Genomic DNA, 15,249 nt, shown 5'->3' with positions numbered 1-15,249 from the left:
ACATTAAAGAGATATATTTGTGATATGTAGATATTCAATTCATATGTTTTTTTAGTAGGCAAACAAAAATATATATTAATATACGGTACCAAGAGTTACATTAGAATTATCTTGATTATGCAATATTAATTTATTACAGATCGATGAGCAATAAATAGCAAATAACCAAGATATAGCCCACCAAAGCATTATAACATCCGTATAAAAATGTATCCACAGCAATAGTGTTGTTAATAGTAATTACTCCCAGTATTTAACTACAAACTCGAATGTTAAGACATGTCTGATATCTGATGTATCCTCATGTTATATGAAATTCGATTCCTCGGTAGTTTTCTTAGCACAAAATTCCTGATGAGTAATGTAGTTAATTAAAACGTTAAATAGAACTTACACACGTGGATCCGGAAGATGATATAATAATTAGAAATAAATTAAAATTAGACTCATATGTCATTGACTTTTAATGTAACCACTTAGTGTTCTAGATAGCCCAGAAGGAGGCAATAATTGTGTAGCTTTCACTCGTCTGGCCTACCGCAATATTTTGTTGCGAGAGCCTATCTTGGCACTTGAAAGTGGAATTTTTGTGCTTCCTTTCTGTTTGTAGTGACAGAATGCACCTTCTTAGCTGTTTCTACACGTAAAAAAAAAAAGTACCGTGTATACGATATGATTTGAAGTTTGAAGTTTGAAGTTTGAACACAAGGAGAAGGCCTTTGAATCCCAACAACTCTCCCTCCTCCACCGTGTCTTTGTCAACTAAGACGCCCTAATTACAAAACCAGCACAACAATATCCATATGCGCCCCTTGATTCTCCTCCCCCATTATTTGACTTACATATCCCACCTCTCATTTACTCCCATTTTATATACCATTTTTCATCCTTAACCAACCTAGCCACGTATGCACCACACGCTCTCTCCTTGCATTATATATACACATACACACTTTCCCCTTCACTCCAATTTCTCAGCATAGCCTCAAACCATAGAATTTCTCGATCATAAATTAATTACAAAAATAACATAGGTTGTCGCAACATGGAGATTCACGAAAACCAACACGAGTCATGGTCGGAAACGGAGAGCACGGGAAGCCGGAGCAGGAGAGTGGGCTTCAGTGGGCCTCTGAGCGGACCACTGAGCGGGCCTTTGAGTGGGCCTTTGGTTTCTTCTAACAAAAGAAACAGCAGCAAGAACAAAAGTGCGAGGTTCAAGGACGACGAGGAGATGGTGGAGATCACGCTGGACGTCCGCGACGACGCCGTTTCGGTCCAGAACATCCGCGGCGGCGACTCCGAGACGGCGTTCCTCGCCAGCCGCCTCGAGATGAGGCCGTCGTCGTTTTCCGATCGGCTGAGACAGGTGTCGCGGGAACTGAAGCGCATGACATCAAACAAGGCCTTCGATAGGGTTGACCGCAGCAAATCCGGTGCTGCGCGCGCCCTTGGTGGTCTTAAGTTCATGACCAAAGCAGGCACTGAAGGTTGGTCACAGGTTGAGAAGCGCTTCGATGAGTTGGCCATTGATGCAAAGCTCCCCAAGACTCGCTTTAGCCAGTGCATAGGTATATATAAAAACCATCTTAAATTCAATATTATCAAACATTGAGAGCGATCAACTATATACAGTATTTGATTAAATATTATAAAAATATATTAATAATACTTATATATATATTTAATGACATTTTTTTCATGCTATTAAAAGTTTTTAACAATATTTTATTAAGTGTTAGGCCTAAAATATTATTAAATATCACTGTGTGGTAGTGTATATCAAAATGATTTTTAATTGTTTGAGAATATACGTACTCCGAGTATATACTAAACTCGTAAATTTTGTTTTTACATCAAGAAATTAACTTTTCTTAGCTAGAACTAATTTTTGGTGGCACCTAGGGATGAACGAATCGAAGGAGTTTGCCGGTGAGTTATTCGATGCATTAGCTCGTCGTCGAGGGATAACATCAGCTTCCATAACGAAGGATCAGTTGCGTGAATTTTGGGAGCAAATTACAGACCAGAGTTTTGATTCACGGCTTCAGACCTTTTTTGACATGTAAGACTAGCTTCATTAATTTCAGCATCTTCTTCTTTTATTTATTTAATTATAATCTCATTTTCATTAGGAAGCTCATGTTATAAAAATATCTAACAAATAATACAATACAGCTCATTGTTTTGTATTTAAAAAATACTTAATCAGGATATGAATGCCAGAAGAGATTATATCCTTTGTTTAATTTAATTAGGCAGCATGAAAGAGACGGGTTGTTTTGTTGGCTTCAACAACATGTAGATATAGAAATATTTCTAAGTTGGACTAATATCTATTGTACGTCTAAGTAGCTAGGGTGCTCAGTTTTCAAATGATGATGGAAAATCGTAACGGATTAATGTGTGGAGTCCGTTTATAAATTTTTCTATATAAGACTTCGAAACCGCGTTTCATGGAATCTGCATGTGAAATCATTTGTCGTATATATACAATACTGTTATTAATTATTTGATTAAAATGTAGCAGGGTTTGACAAGAAAGTCTTATGATGAGTATAGTGGATAGCGATACAAGAATGCTGATCCCGTGCAACTGTTTTGCATTTAATTAAACTATAAATAAAAAGTTAATTTTGTATTTGCTCATAGTTGTTTTCTTTAATCTTCCTTTAGAAAATTAAAAGCATGCATATTATTTGAAGTGACAATTCAATACTTTTTTTTGTTCAATAGGATGAATAGGTTATATATATAGTTCATGTAATTTTTTTATTTATATCATTAGCGTCCATAAAAAAAAATTGTTCGAATTATTTGACCAACTATTCAAAATTCTCATGGTCAAAGTAGGAGTGATATAGCCACAAATGAAGGAATTAAAATAAACAGTGATATATTAACTGATCAATGGTTAGGTTGGTTGACTACAAGAAAATATAAATGGAAAGCAGCTATATTTTGAGGAATTACGTATGCATTTCTTATCCAAAATAAAATCACATCTTTTAGCCAAATTACGTAGCATCATTTAAATAACCTTTGATTAGGTATACATGCACTTTTGGTTACTTATAAACCTAACTCATGTCAGGGTGGACAAAGATGCCGATGGACGAATTAATGAAGAAGAAGTAAAAGAGGTAAGAGTTTATCATCAAATTAAAATTTACTTTTATTATTATTTGATGTACAGTGATACACAAATGCTGATTCTTGAACTTAAAAGAGAAGGAAAAAGCTCAATTATTACTGACTGAGCGACCATTAGACCATAAATGCCTAATGTCTTCAAATTAAAATTCTAATTTTCAATGTGTTATTAGAGTGCTTATTTTATTAATTGGAGACTTATGGAGGCGTGAACATTGCTGTATGATTCATTTTGCAGATTATCACCTTAAGCGCTTCAGCCAATAAGCTGTCAAAATTAAAAGATCGTGCAGAGGAATATGCTGCCCTTATCATGGAGGAACTGGATCCGGACAACCTTGGATACATTGAGGTTTGTATTTTACACATGGATAAAGTCAAAACAAATTAAGATAATCAGTTAGAAAAAATGCCCTCATAAGTGGTTTGGTGGTGGTGTTTATATGATTAACTTTTGTCATTGTTTTTATATTCTTATATGCTTGGTAGGTATGCTGCATCATTGGCCATTAACATTCGGTGCTTTTTCTTTTGCTTTCATTGTTTCTGGTCAATTCGGGTGTCTTTTCTTTTGCACCCAATTGGGGACATGTGTTTACGGTCGGCCATTTAGCACCTTCGCTGGGTGCAGCCCATTTCATCGTCCAATTCCTAACAGGCTAAGGCCTCATTAAAACTGGACCAGCCTAAGTGAAAAAGGCTGCAACTTTTTATTAATAAATAAATATTTCGGATATATGAAGAAATTATTAACAATACTTTAACCTATAACTATTCTTTATATTTTGGTTCACACCAACTATGATAATATGATAAGTACTGTTAAATTGAATGACAGGAGCTAGAGTACTTTATCCTCTATCTTGATGAGATTATGGTTTTATTCTTAAGAATAAGAGATGAATTTTTATATACTGATAACTTAAAATAACTTTATATTATCATTCAATTATAGATTATTATTTAAATTATTTTAAAATAATTATTTTAAAAATCAACAAATTTACCATAATCTTTTCATTATCAATTTTTTGACGCTTCAAGACTTTTATTTTGTCGGAATAATAATTAATCAACACTAATTACTATTACTATGTTCAAATAACTGAGAGTAATTACTTAATATTCATACCATGACCCCACGTTACTTAACAGCCTCATATTTTGAGATAGTAAATATATATCACGAATTTAGTTTTGTACTTATATTTAATTTTTTGACTGGATATAGTTTTGATAAGTTAGTAGTTACCTACTTACCTAGCTAAACTAAAATATTTAGTTTTTAGTAAAAACTTGTGTCAACTACTTAAGTTTATGTCCTTTGAATGAAAAGCTCAATTATTATGAAACATGTTTCCTAACGTAAATGCATGGTCTCATGCAGTTATACAACTTGGAAATGCTTCTTCTGCAAGCCCCAGCACAATCAACCCACATAACCACAGATAGCAGGGTACTGAGCCAAATGCTAAGCCAGAAACTAGTCCCTACAAAAGAGTACAACCCCATCAAGCGAGGCTTTCGGGCACTGGCATACTTCGTGCAGGACAATTGGAAACGCCTCTGGGTCATAGCCCTGTGGCTTTCCATTTGCGCTGGTCTTTTCACTTGGAAGTTCATCCAATACAAGCACCGTGCTGTGTTCGATGTCATGGGATACTGTGTCACAGTAGCCAAGGGCGGTGCTGAAACAACCAAGTTCAACATGGCCTTGATCTTGTTGCCTGTCTGCAGAAACACCATTACTTGGCTCAGGAGCAGGACCAAACTAGGAGCCATCATTCCCTTTGACGACAACATCAACTTTCACAAGGTATAACTAGAGTAGAGTTAAAATTTATTGAAAACTAATCATGAGTGAAACTTGTTAAATATGAGGTTGTCAGACTCACAAAATAACCTGATTTTCAATAAATCTCAACTGATAGTGAAAAGAATCTGTTAAAGAAAGTGTGTTAGAGAGTATGCTATTATTACGATTTTTTTTTTATTAAATTGAGCTACTATTACTAACTTGAACATTTGTGTAGGTGGTAGCCTTTGGCATTGCAATTGGGGTTGGATTGCATGCGATTTCACATCTGACGTGTGACTTCCCAAGGTTGTTACATGCGACGGACGAAGAATACGAGCCCATGAAACAATTTTTTGGAGATGAGAGGCCCAACAATTATTGGTGGTTCGTGAAAGGGACTGAGGGATGGACCGGGGTGGTGATGGTGGTTCTTATGGCTATAGCCTTCATTTTGGCTCAACCATGGTTCCGAAGGAACAGGCTGAAACTCCCCAAAACCCTCAAGAAGCTCACCGGTTTCAATGCCTTTTGGTACTCCCACCACCTTTTTGTCATCGTCTATGTGCTTTTCATCATTCACGGTTACTTCCTATACCTCAGCAAGAAATGGTACAAGAAAACGGTACGTGCATGGTCTCTCTCAAACCAAGCATACACCTTAATTTATTCTCTGTTCCTTTTTCTTGCAAAAGAAACTTGTTTATTGATGAATTTAATTTGTTACACAACAGACATGGATGTATCTCGCCGTTCCCATGATACTATACGGATGCGAAAGGCTACTCCGTGCGTTTAGGTCTGGCTACAAATCAGTGAGGATTCTCAAGGTACATACATTCTAAACAATTTCACTCCTCTGTTTTATCATCAATTGTTGTGTCACTAAATGAAATTTTAATCATAAATGTTTCGTTCAGGTTGCTGTGTACCCAGGAAATGTGCTAGCATTGCATGTGTCTAAACCACAAGGATTTAAGTACTCTAGTGGCCAGTATATATACGTTAACTGTTCAGATGTCTCCCCATTTGAATGGTATGCACCTAATTTAAGTTCAATTTTTTTGTTCCTATATAATTAGGCACAATTCATATGAGGACAGTAATCATGAACAAAGTTAATTTAATTGTGTGGTATTGATATCTATTTTGTAGGCATCCCTTTTCTATTACATCAGCTCCGGGAGATGATTACTTAAGTGTTCACATTCGAACTTTGGGTGACTGGACATCACAACTGAAGGGTGTTTTCGCCAAGGTGAATTTCGCATGAGAGAACACTTTGTTCTTTTTATTTGGAGAATTCAAATTGTTGTTGTTTTATTAATTAGTATATCAATACGATTGATGCAGGCATGTCAACCAGCAAGTGAAGGCCAAAGTGGTCTTCTACGAGCTGATATGCTACAAGGCAACAACAAACCAAGGTATGTAATTCTAATTGTATGATACTAAAATTGGCAAAATGACCAATTTCTAATTCTTGTGAAATTAAAATAAATTGCAGAATGCCAAGGCTATTAATCGATGGACCTTATGGAGCTCCAGCACAGGACTACAAAAATTATGATGTAATCCTTCTGGTGGGGCTAGGAATTGGTGCCACCCCTTTGATAAGCATACTCAAAGACGTGCTAAACAACATCAAGCAACATAAAGATGTAGAAGAAGGAGAGGTGGAAAAGGACAAGAGAAAACCTTTTGCCACTAAGCGAGCTTATTTCTACTGGGTTACCCGTGAGGAAGGTTCCTTTGAATGGTTTAAAGGGGTGATGAATGAGGTGGAAGAGAATGACAAGGAAGGAGTTATTGAACTTCACAACTATTGCACAAGTGTGTACGAAGAAGGAGATGCTAGGTCAGCTTTGATCACAATGCTTCAGTCTCTTCACCATGCCAAAAATGGTGTGGATATAGTTTCAGGGACAAGGGTGAAGACTCATTTTGCAAGACCCAACTGGCGCAATGTCTTTAAACATGCAGCCATCAAACACCCTGACCAAAGAGTTGGTAAGTATATATTGATTGATTTTGCTCTCAATTTTATATTGGTGAAATTTACACACAGAAATTAATTACTCATCTAATCTTTAATCTGCTGTACTATTTTCAGGTGTTTTCTACTGTGGGGCGCATGGATTGGTTGGGGAACTGAAAAAGCTTTCTTTAGACTTTTCCAGGAAAACCAGCACCAAGTTTGATTTTCACAAAGAAAATTTTTAGATTCTTTTCTCAGTTTATTTATTATTATTTTTGGCAACTGTAGTTATATATAGTTGGATCATTTTTTGTTGTAGTGGGTGGTATATAGCTAGCTGCATTTGATACATGGAACTTACATGTATCAAAAAATTGTAGTCCCTTTCAAGTAATGTGAAATCGTGATGTTGTACGCTTTCATACTATCATCAGTTCAAATGATTATTGTAATTGATTTGTAAAATATCAAACTTCGTAGTTTAATTAATAACAGTAAATAATAGTACTTGTTTTTGAAGTACGCAGGTACCCACAAACAACTTATATACATATTTACTTAAACGGGTCCCAGCTAATTTGATACTTTGTTTATCATTAGTTGAAAATAAAATTATATCTAAATTACTCAATTATCTTTAAAGATTAAATTTACTATATATTTAATTTATTTTTCGGATCAATGGATTGATCTGCACTGCCTACAACTCTCATTTTACATGTTACATTTATAATTTCTGACAAATTAAATGAGCTTTGATTAATCAGTACAAACAAATCGGCCTTGCAATAGTGTTTACTCCTGTATGGTTAGCAAAATGTTTCGAATGAGATGGAGTATAAAATAAGCTGCTCGTGCAAAACAACCGAGGAATATTAACTCATTATAAATGCCTTTACTATTGTAAACCGATCGTTTAATTTTGTTCACTCATAAGCAAGCTTATCAAACTCTCAAGAATCTAGATAGACTCACAAGAAATTTATAAGTTTGACTTAAACTCATAAGATTTACTTTTATAAAAATAATAATAATAAAATACCTATATATAACATACCAATAAAATATTTTAACAATATAAAATTATAAATTTTACAATACTTAAATAATCAAGGATAGTAATGCATCATTATTAAATGATAACTTGCAAAGGTAGTAGTGGTAATAGAGCATTCTATTGAAGGTTTGATGTTGAGAAACAAGAATTTGATGTTGTTAAAGGTGAAGATTCTTCAATTCAAGAACAACATGCTTAATGGAGATATGTTAACTCCTAATCGCACAAAAAACAACCCAAAGCAACCAACATTTTAGTCTAATTTTTTTAATTTATTGATTCAATAATAAATTCGAGAGTCTACCAAATTTGTATAAAATTTATTGAGTTTATACATATTCTATTAAGAAAAGAGTTTAAACTCCCATATATATAAATTAAAGTGGTGTAAAAAAGTAAAAGAAATAAATTGTGTTCTTTTTTATTTATATATATAAATAGTCACCTTCAAGTACAGTGTTGCCTTTTGCTCCTTTTATAGTTTTATTTGTTATTTTATTTTATTTTATACATATTTTTATATGTCTTCATATATACCGGATTGAAGTGTTCTCCTGTTCAATGCTCAAGTTAATATGAATGATCAAAATAATGTGTAATTAGAAGACGAATTATCTACAGTATACTTATGTATTTACGTGAATGGTTGGTATCCATTATATCTTGGTTGGTCAGTACAATATGTATTGAAAAATCTTCTTTTCTCTCATCTTTCTTTCTTTTTTGGGCAGAAAATGAGTGATTTAAACCTTAATATATAAATATAAGAGATATATATAAAAAGGAAAAAAGCAAATACAAAGTAAAAGATGCAATAAAAAGAGGGATAGAAAAAAAGGTGGAAACGCTTAATGTTATTTTGAGACTTAACATTTTATAAGAAATAAATATTCTTCTTTTCATTAGTTGGCATTTCAAATTTTCCCTTGTCACGAAGCAAATAAAAAAAGTGCTTTTTACAGTGTAATTTTTTTATATATATATTTCTTATTGTTTAAATTTTAGAATATTAAATAAAAAGGTGTGATAGAGATCCCACTAGACAACTCAAAGATACTTTATGATATTGAAAGTTGAGTGGTAGATATAATATAATATCTCATTTTAAATAAGATTTATTTTGTAATTAACTATTTTAAGAGGAAAATGATAGTAAACTTTACAACAAATTTATACGAAAATAAAAATAATAATAATAATAAGGGAAGGATTGAGCACATCATACTCGCGCACTGACAATTTATCTTTGTAGTTTCATCCTAACTCAAAGGAAATTAAAAATAAATGGGTTCTGAAAATAAGTTAAAAATATTAAAACTTAAAACTTACTAGTAAATAACAACTTATTGTCATAGTTAATGAAAAAAACAACATATTATTGTCAAAATATTTTTTTTTTAAATGAGGGGAAATACCCCGGTATTGTTCAATCCCTTCTAATTATGTATCATTGGATGGTCCTGTATATATAGTATTTTTTTTCTCTAAAAAACTTGATTACATTTTTTACCTTTAATTTTTATATTTTTAATAAATTTTATCTCAACAAATTAGTTTAACATATTTTATCCAAATTTTGAAGAAACTTATAAATTTTATTTTTGTTATGTAAATATCAATATGCTATACTGGGTAATTGGTTTCATATGAAAAATCTATCTAATCATGAGATATGCATGCTAAATTATTCTGACGTAGAAACTAGAAACGCTACTGTTGTCTCAAATGTGAATCCGAATAAACCTTAGAGTTGGTATAATAGTTTTAGTGCGTTCACATACAAAGAACTATCTATTTAATGTTTTTGAATTTTCGATGAATTTATTGTAGCACACGATTCAAGACAGAAGCAAGCAAGATGGTGTTTTCTCCGGGCTGAGGTTGGATATGCCACTGGAAATCCAAATATAGTCTTTTTTGGAGAATTTGTGTTTAATTCTTTCTGAGTAAAAAAGAATTTGGATTAAGGACAATCATGCATTAATAGGGAGATTGGTGAGTTGGAGGACACCTATAATACAGGTTACTAACGAGATTAGTGAGTTAGAGGACACCTATAATATTTAATCTAGGAAAAATATTAAAATGCGAATCATAAAATTCTTGAAGTCTTTTTCGATTGGAGAACAAAATTAAAACTACTTGATACTGGATTTTATTAAATGCATATTTCAAGTATTCATTGGTTTACTATTAAAGACGTGATTCCTCTTTCTATCTTTGGCAGGCGGTGGAGATAGATATTAATAACCAAAGGCAGTGAAAGCAGATGCAGATGGTTATATCAGGCTAATGGTGAAGCTTCTGTGATGACCACATCTGCTTTATCAATCTAATTTCCTATATGAATATAAACCATAGAGTCTTATATATAGGCTTTTCACTTTTACACATCTCATTTTCAGTATTGATTTATCATTAATTATCATTTAAATTTAATATTGTTTCTCTTTTTCTTCTAAAAAATATATATCATTTAAATTAATACTAAAGAGTTTAAATTAAATAATTCTAGGAGTGTTAATAGATCAGTTAATTTGATTTAAAAATAAATGAAAGAGTTTTTTTACAAACTTAATCTTGAGAGTCTTTTTAGGTTGTGATAATATTATTATACGAGGGAGTAATATAGAATCCAAACTGCTAACAAAGATTATTATAATTGGTAAATATGAGATATGGAAGTATGTTAAAAGTTCAGAAGTACAAAAGATTTAGTAAGAACGTGATAAAATCTGAAAGTTTTTAAGATGTAAGATAAGAATTTAAAGAATAGAAAATTTCAGATTTCTATATTTAATTTGGATTAATTTTGAAGTTTTGGTTGGTGGGTTTTGAGTATAATACAATTTAATTGATTTAATAGTGAGAAAAGGAGAATTTGAAAGTTTTAAGTAAAAAAATTAAGATTAAATTTGCTTAATATTGATAATAGAGGTACTTAATTGGTTTGAAAAAAAAATAAGGGACTTAAATTACATGAATTTAAACTAAAGGAATAAAACATATAATTAGATTTAAAAAAAAATATAACACGTAAATATTTTAATAATAATAATGATGATAATAAAGCCAAATTAGACTTTCTTTACATTTTAAACATATTTTTTGCTTAATTCAACTTTTTTTTATTTACATTTTCATCGATTTATATAATGGAATGGAACAATAAGTCACACTTTAATTGCATTCAATTAAATTTAGGTGAAAATTTTAATTTCGATTCTTTCTATTTTTGTTGAATAAAATTCCAATACTTAAAAACTATGAATACTAAAAATTAAGAAAACAAGAATGACACTTAAATAAAGGTTTGATAGCAAAAATACAGTTAAACCTTACCATTATCATAACTTATAAGAATATATCCTCGAAATTCTTGAAAATAAAACATGTCAAACAGTAGTTTATTTTATTAAACAAAACAAAATGCATGCAGTTGTTTTATGAATATATGATGCAATGGAAAAGGAAGGCTAAGGAAGGAAGGAAAAAAATCCGTTCAAAAGGATTGGCAAAAGACGAAAAAAAAAAAAGAAAGAAAGCAGAAACGGCATCAAATACGTCCACTACAAAAATGAAAATTCTGTATAAAAAAAATAAAAATTGAACGACTGATATTCAATTACGTATACATAGAGCCACGATATGTTTTGAGATTCTTTTTTCCCGATACAGGTTCTTCTTTTTATGAAAGCCTTCACTTTTTTTCTTTTAAATTATAAATTATTCTCTTATGCCTCAAAGCCTTCAAAACTCTCTGCTTTTTAAGCCTTCCTCCTTTCTCTTCTCTTTCTGTTTCCCTCTGCCATAGCTTCTGTCTTTGAATTTTAGATGGCCGCAACAGAAACAATAATAGCGGAACCTCACGAAGCCGAAGAACAACAACAACAACACCACGTATACGTAGAAGCAGAACCTCTCTCATACAAGGTAAAAAACATTTTATTTATTTGCTTAAAAACTCTCGAGTAGTGAGTATTCTCCAACAGGTTCTGAACTTGTTATACGCTTCTGTCTCTCTCCCAGACCGTCGTGTTGAGAGTCTCCATCCACTGCCAAGGCTGCAAAAGGAAAGTCCAGAAAATTCTTCAAGCCGTTCACGGTAACGTAACCATCTCCAAAACCTAAAAGCGTTTTGTTTTTCGCATTTGGTTTCATTTTTATGTGCTTAAAACTTTTCTTCTATGATCCAGGTGTTCACACTATAGACATTGATTTGAGGCAGCACAAAGTGGTAGTAACGGGGAACGTTAACAGCGAGACGTTGATTTGGAAATTGACTAAGGCAGGGAAGCATGCTGAGTTATGGCCTCAATTAAAAGCAGATTCCAAAAAGAAAAAGCAACCCAAACCAGAAAGCAGCCAAGGAATTAACCAAACCGATAAACAAGCTGTTAACGTTGTTGCTCAAGGCACTAACGCTAACGTTAGCAAACCCGGCGAAGGATGCGCGACCGGTAAAGCCGGTGTTCAGATTCAAGAGCCGAAGCCGGAGGTGATCAGGCAGACCGTGGTACTACCACCGGCCGGTCCGGTAACTGAGAAGGTCAGCATCGCAGTTCAAGTTCCTAACGACAATGAAGCAACCGGGAATGAGAATATAACCGGCGGTACCGGTGGCGGTGGTGCAGGGAAAAAGAAGAAAAAGAAGGCGAGCGTGAAAGGGAGTACTAATAACAACGCCAACGAAGGTGCTGGTGCTGCTACTGTTACTGTTGAACACGCTAAAGCAAACGATGGTTCCGGACCTTCTTCCGGTAACCAGTCACATGGTCAAGGTCATGTACATGTTCATGGGTCATGGCTTCCATTTTCAAGCCCAGCCAATGAGAGTCCACCACGTCATCATAACATTTACCGTCAGTACCCACCGCATTACTATGCTCCTCCTCCTCCTCCTCCTCCTCCTACTACCCCTGCTGTTCATACGGTCATGAGTTATCACACGGCGCATCCTAGCAGCAGCTACGGTACAGCGTATTACACCTCTCCGCAACCGTATTCGTACGCCCACGTGGTGCGTCCAGGGAACGAAATGGAGCCTCCACCACCGTACACGTACGAAAGGGAATCGTATGCTTCATCGCAGCCGTCGGATTCCTTCGAGCTCTTCAGCGATGAAAATCCAAATGCGTGCTCGGTCATGTAAATGTAAGTGTGTGTGATGCATCATTACGCGCAATTATTTCTTTGAACTGCTTTACCACATACGACTTGTACGAGCATGGAGTAATTTTGTAATGCTTGTAGAGTTGGAGATATACAAGAATATTATTATCACAGGCTTCTTTTTTTTTATTATTTTTATGAAAAAAGAAAACTATTTCTTTTTTTTTTTAATGGGGTCTGACTTCTGAGCCTCCGGTTTTTGTTCAGTGGTTGTTCTTGCTTTTTACCACACTAGAACTACAGAATAATACGTTGAATTGAAACATTATTGGCCTTCGGATATGTATCACTTTACTGTTATGCAGGGATCATATGCTTCTTAGGCATCGAGTGGTAGAAGGTTATTGGTTTATAGCCTTTATAGGTGGCGTGATGTGGGCCAAACGGAACAACTTTCTCAAAAAGAGACGTGACATGTCTTAAACAATCAGCTGTTCAAATGCTTTAAATGTTTTTAAAAAAAGTTAATTTCATGTATTCCCACAATGACAAATGTTAAGATGCTTTCTTTCCTATTTTTTTCTTTTATGGATGATTAAAAATATTAATTTTGATAGATTTTTTTTAAATAAAAAGAAAGAAACAAAATTAATGATTTTTAATAAATTTTAACGAATTATGTAAACATTTCTTTTTCCATAATTAATGTTTTAGTAGATACTTCTTTTTAGTCTTAAATATGAGAAAGAAAGAGTGGCACACTAATTAAAAAGTTAATTAAATATATTTAATTATATTAATTTTAATTAAAAATATTTTTTCAATTTATTTTTTATTAGAATTTGATATCAAAGATAAAAAAGAGAAAGAGTCTCAGAAATTAATGTCTTAATTAAATGAAGAATATTTTTAAAATAATATTATTAAATAAGATAAAATTAGTTGATTTTTTTATATATTTGAGACAAAAAAAAATTGTGTTTTTTTTTTATATATTTACATATGAATTTTGGTTGAGTGTATGGATTTGGAGGGGGCCTTAAAACCAAACTCCGGAAAAAGGCTTAGTGTGTTGTGATGTGGAATTTACATCTTTCATGGGAGAATGAAAACAACTGTCTTGCTTTGTTGTCTCTTCCAGGAAAGACTCTTGAGTCTCTGCTTTAAATGTTTGTTAAATATACACATGAGCTTTGTTGGACAGGTTTCCTTTTGAATACAATTAATTGGTACTTTAGTAGTTGCTTTGCATAATGCATTTTGCATTTTGCCTTTCTTTGCTACCCATATGCTATATCTAGTTAGCAATTTTCAGCTGTCTCTTGAGAGTGACTGATTAAGGCTTGTGTAGACTTTCTTTGAAAGCAAACCTCCTTGTGGTTTGTGAAGACATATCAACATCTTTAAAGGAAAAAAAATAAATAAATTTATTTATTGGGTAATTATTCATTAACTCTATTTGTTGTCAACTCATCTTGTTAGGCTTGTGGGGCAGCTAGACTCCACGTTGATATTTAAAGCAACTCTTTCTAAGAGAAAGAACTTCTTTTCCTTTGAGGTATTTGGGTGTAGTTACACTTTGCGCTTAGTTTGGGCAAATCAAGGTTTTATCTTTTCCTTGTCGGCTTGATCATGAAAGTTAAATTAAAAGGTTGTCACAAAAACCAGAATTGATCAGCAAAATAATAATAATAACAATAATCATTATTTAATTCATCAATTTATACGCATATTTTTCAGTTTAGATGTGATTATTATTATCCCCGTATTCTCTGGCGTGTTGGCATGGGGACGAACACCACCTTTTTTTGGAGGTGTATTTGTGGATATAACTTTATCAGGAATATTATTTTTTTCACATATCAATTGAAATCACTCAAACCATTGATGTCTTCCACAACTCTCTGGAAATTAGCTTTTTCTGGCTTTGATTCTGTCGTCAACTTGAGAGGCTTATTGGACATTCGGAGATTATTTTTAACTGAAGAGAATTTTCACCAATCTATTCTTATTCTTTCGTGAGAGGAAACCATGTATATGCAAGAATTCAGATTTATAAGGTCGGCGAGAAACAATTTAAAATTTGTTTAACTATTTCAAATTATTGTGATGAAAGATATTAAATTGCACATCGGTTGTCCAATAGATGAAATA

At 33.1% G+C, this 15,249-nt stretch overlaps 2 protein-coding genes across 2 annotated transcripts; both read left to right on the top strand.

Annotated features, from left to right (window-relative positions):
* Nucleotides 1-289: 289 nt before the first annotated feature.
* On the top strand, nt 290-7,442 carry LOC100799682 (respiratory burst oxidase homolog protein B). Its single transcript, XM_003536022.5, has 12 exons — nt 290-1,571; nt 1,906-2,065; nt 3,095-3,143; nt 3,392-3,505; nt 4,541-4,969; nt 5,187-5,573; nt 5,683-5,778; nt 5,869-5,984; nt 6,104-6,206; nt 6,302-6,375; nt 6,456-6,958; nt 7,062-7,442. The coding sequence occupies exons 1-12, from the start codon at nt 1,046-1,048 to the stop codon at nt 7,169-7,171; spliced, it is 2,667 nt and encodes an 888-aa protein (XP_003536070.3). The 5' UTR covers nt 290-1,045; the 3' UTR covers nt 7,172-7,442.
* Nucleotides 7,443-11,711: 4,269 nt separating this feature from the next.
* On the top strand, nt 11,712-13,266 carry LOC100811398 (heavy metal-associated isoprenylated plant protein 36). Its single transcript, XM_003535285.5, has 3 exons — nt 11,712-11,916; nt 12,013-12,088; nt 12,180-13,266. The coding sequence occupies exons 1-3, from the start codon at nt 11,818-11,820 to the stop codon at nt 13,133-13,135; spliced, it is 1,131 nt and encodes a 376-aa protein (XP_003535333.1). The 5' UTR covers nt 11,712-11,817; the 3' UTR covers nt 13,136-13,266.
* Nucleotides 13,267-15,249: the final 1,983 nt, after the last annotated feature.

The sequence above is a fragment of the Glycine max genome, chromosome 10 (assembly GCF_000004515.6).
Source record: "Glycine max cultivar Williams 82 chromosome 10, Glycine_max_v4.0, whole genome shotgun sequence".
Taxonomy (NCBI): Eukaryota; Viridiplantae; Streptophyta; class Magnoliopsida; order Fabales; family Fabaceae; genus Glycine; species Glycine max.
Note: the sequence above shows the minus strand (reverse complement) of the source record. Positions and strands in the feature narration are given on the sequence as shown.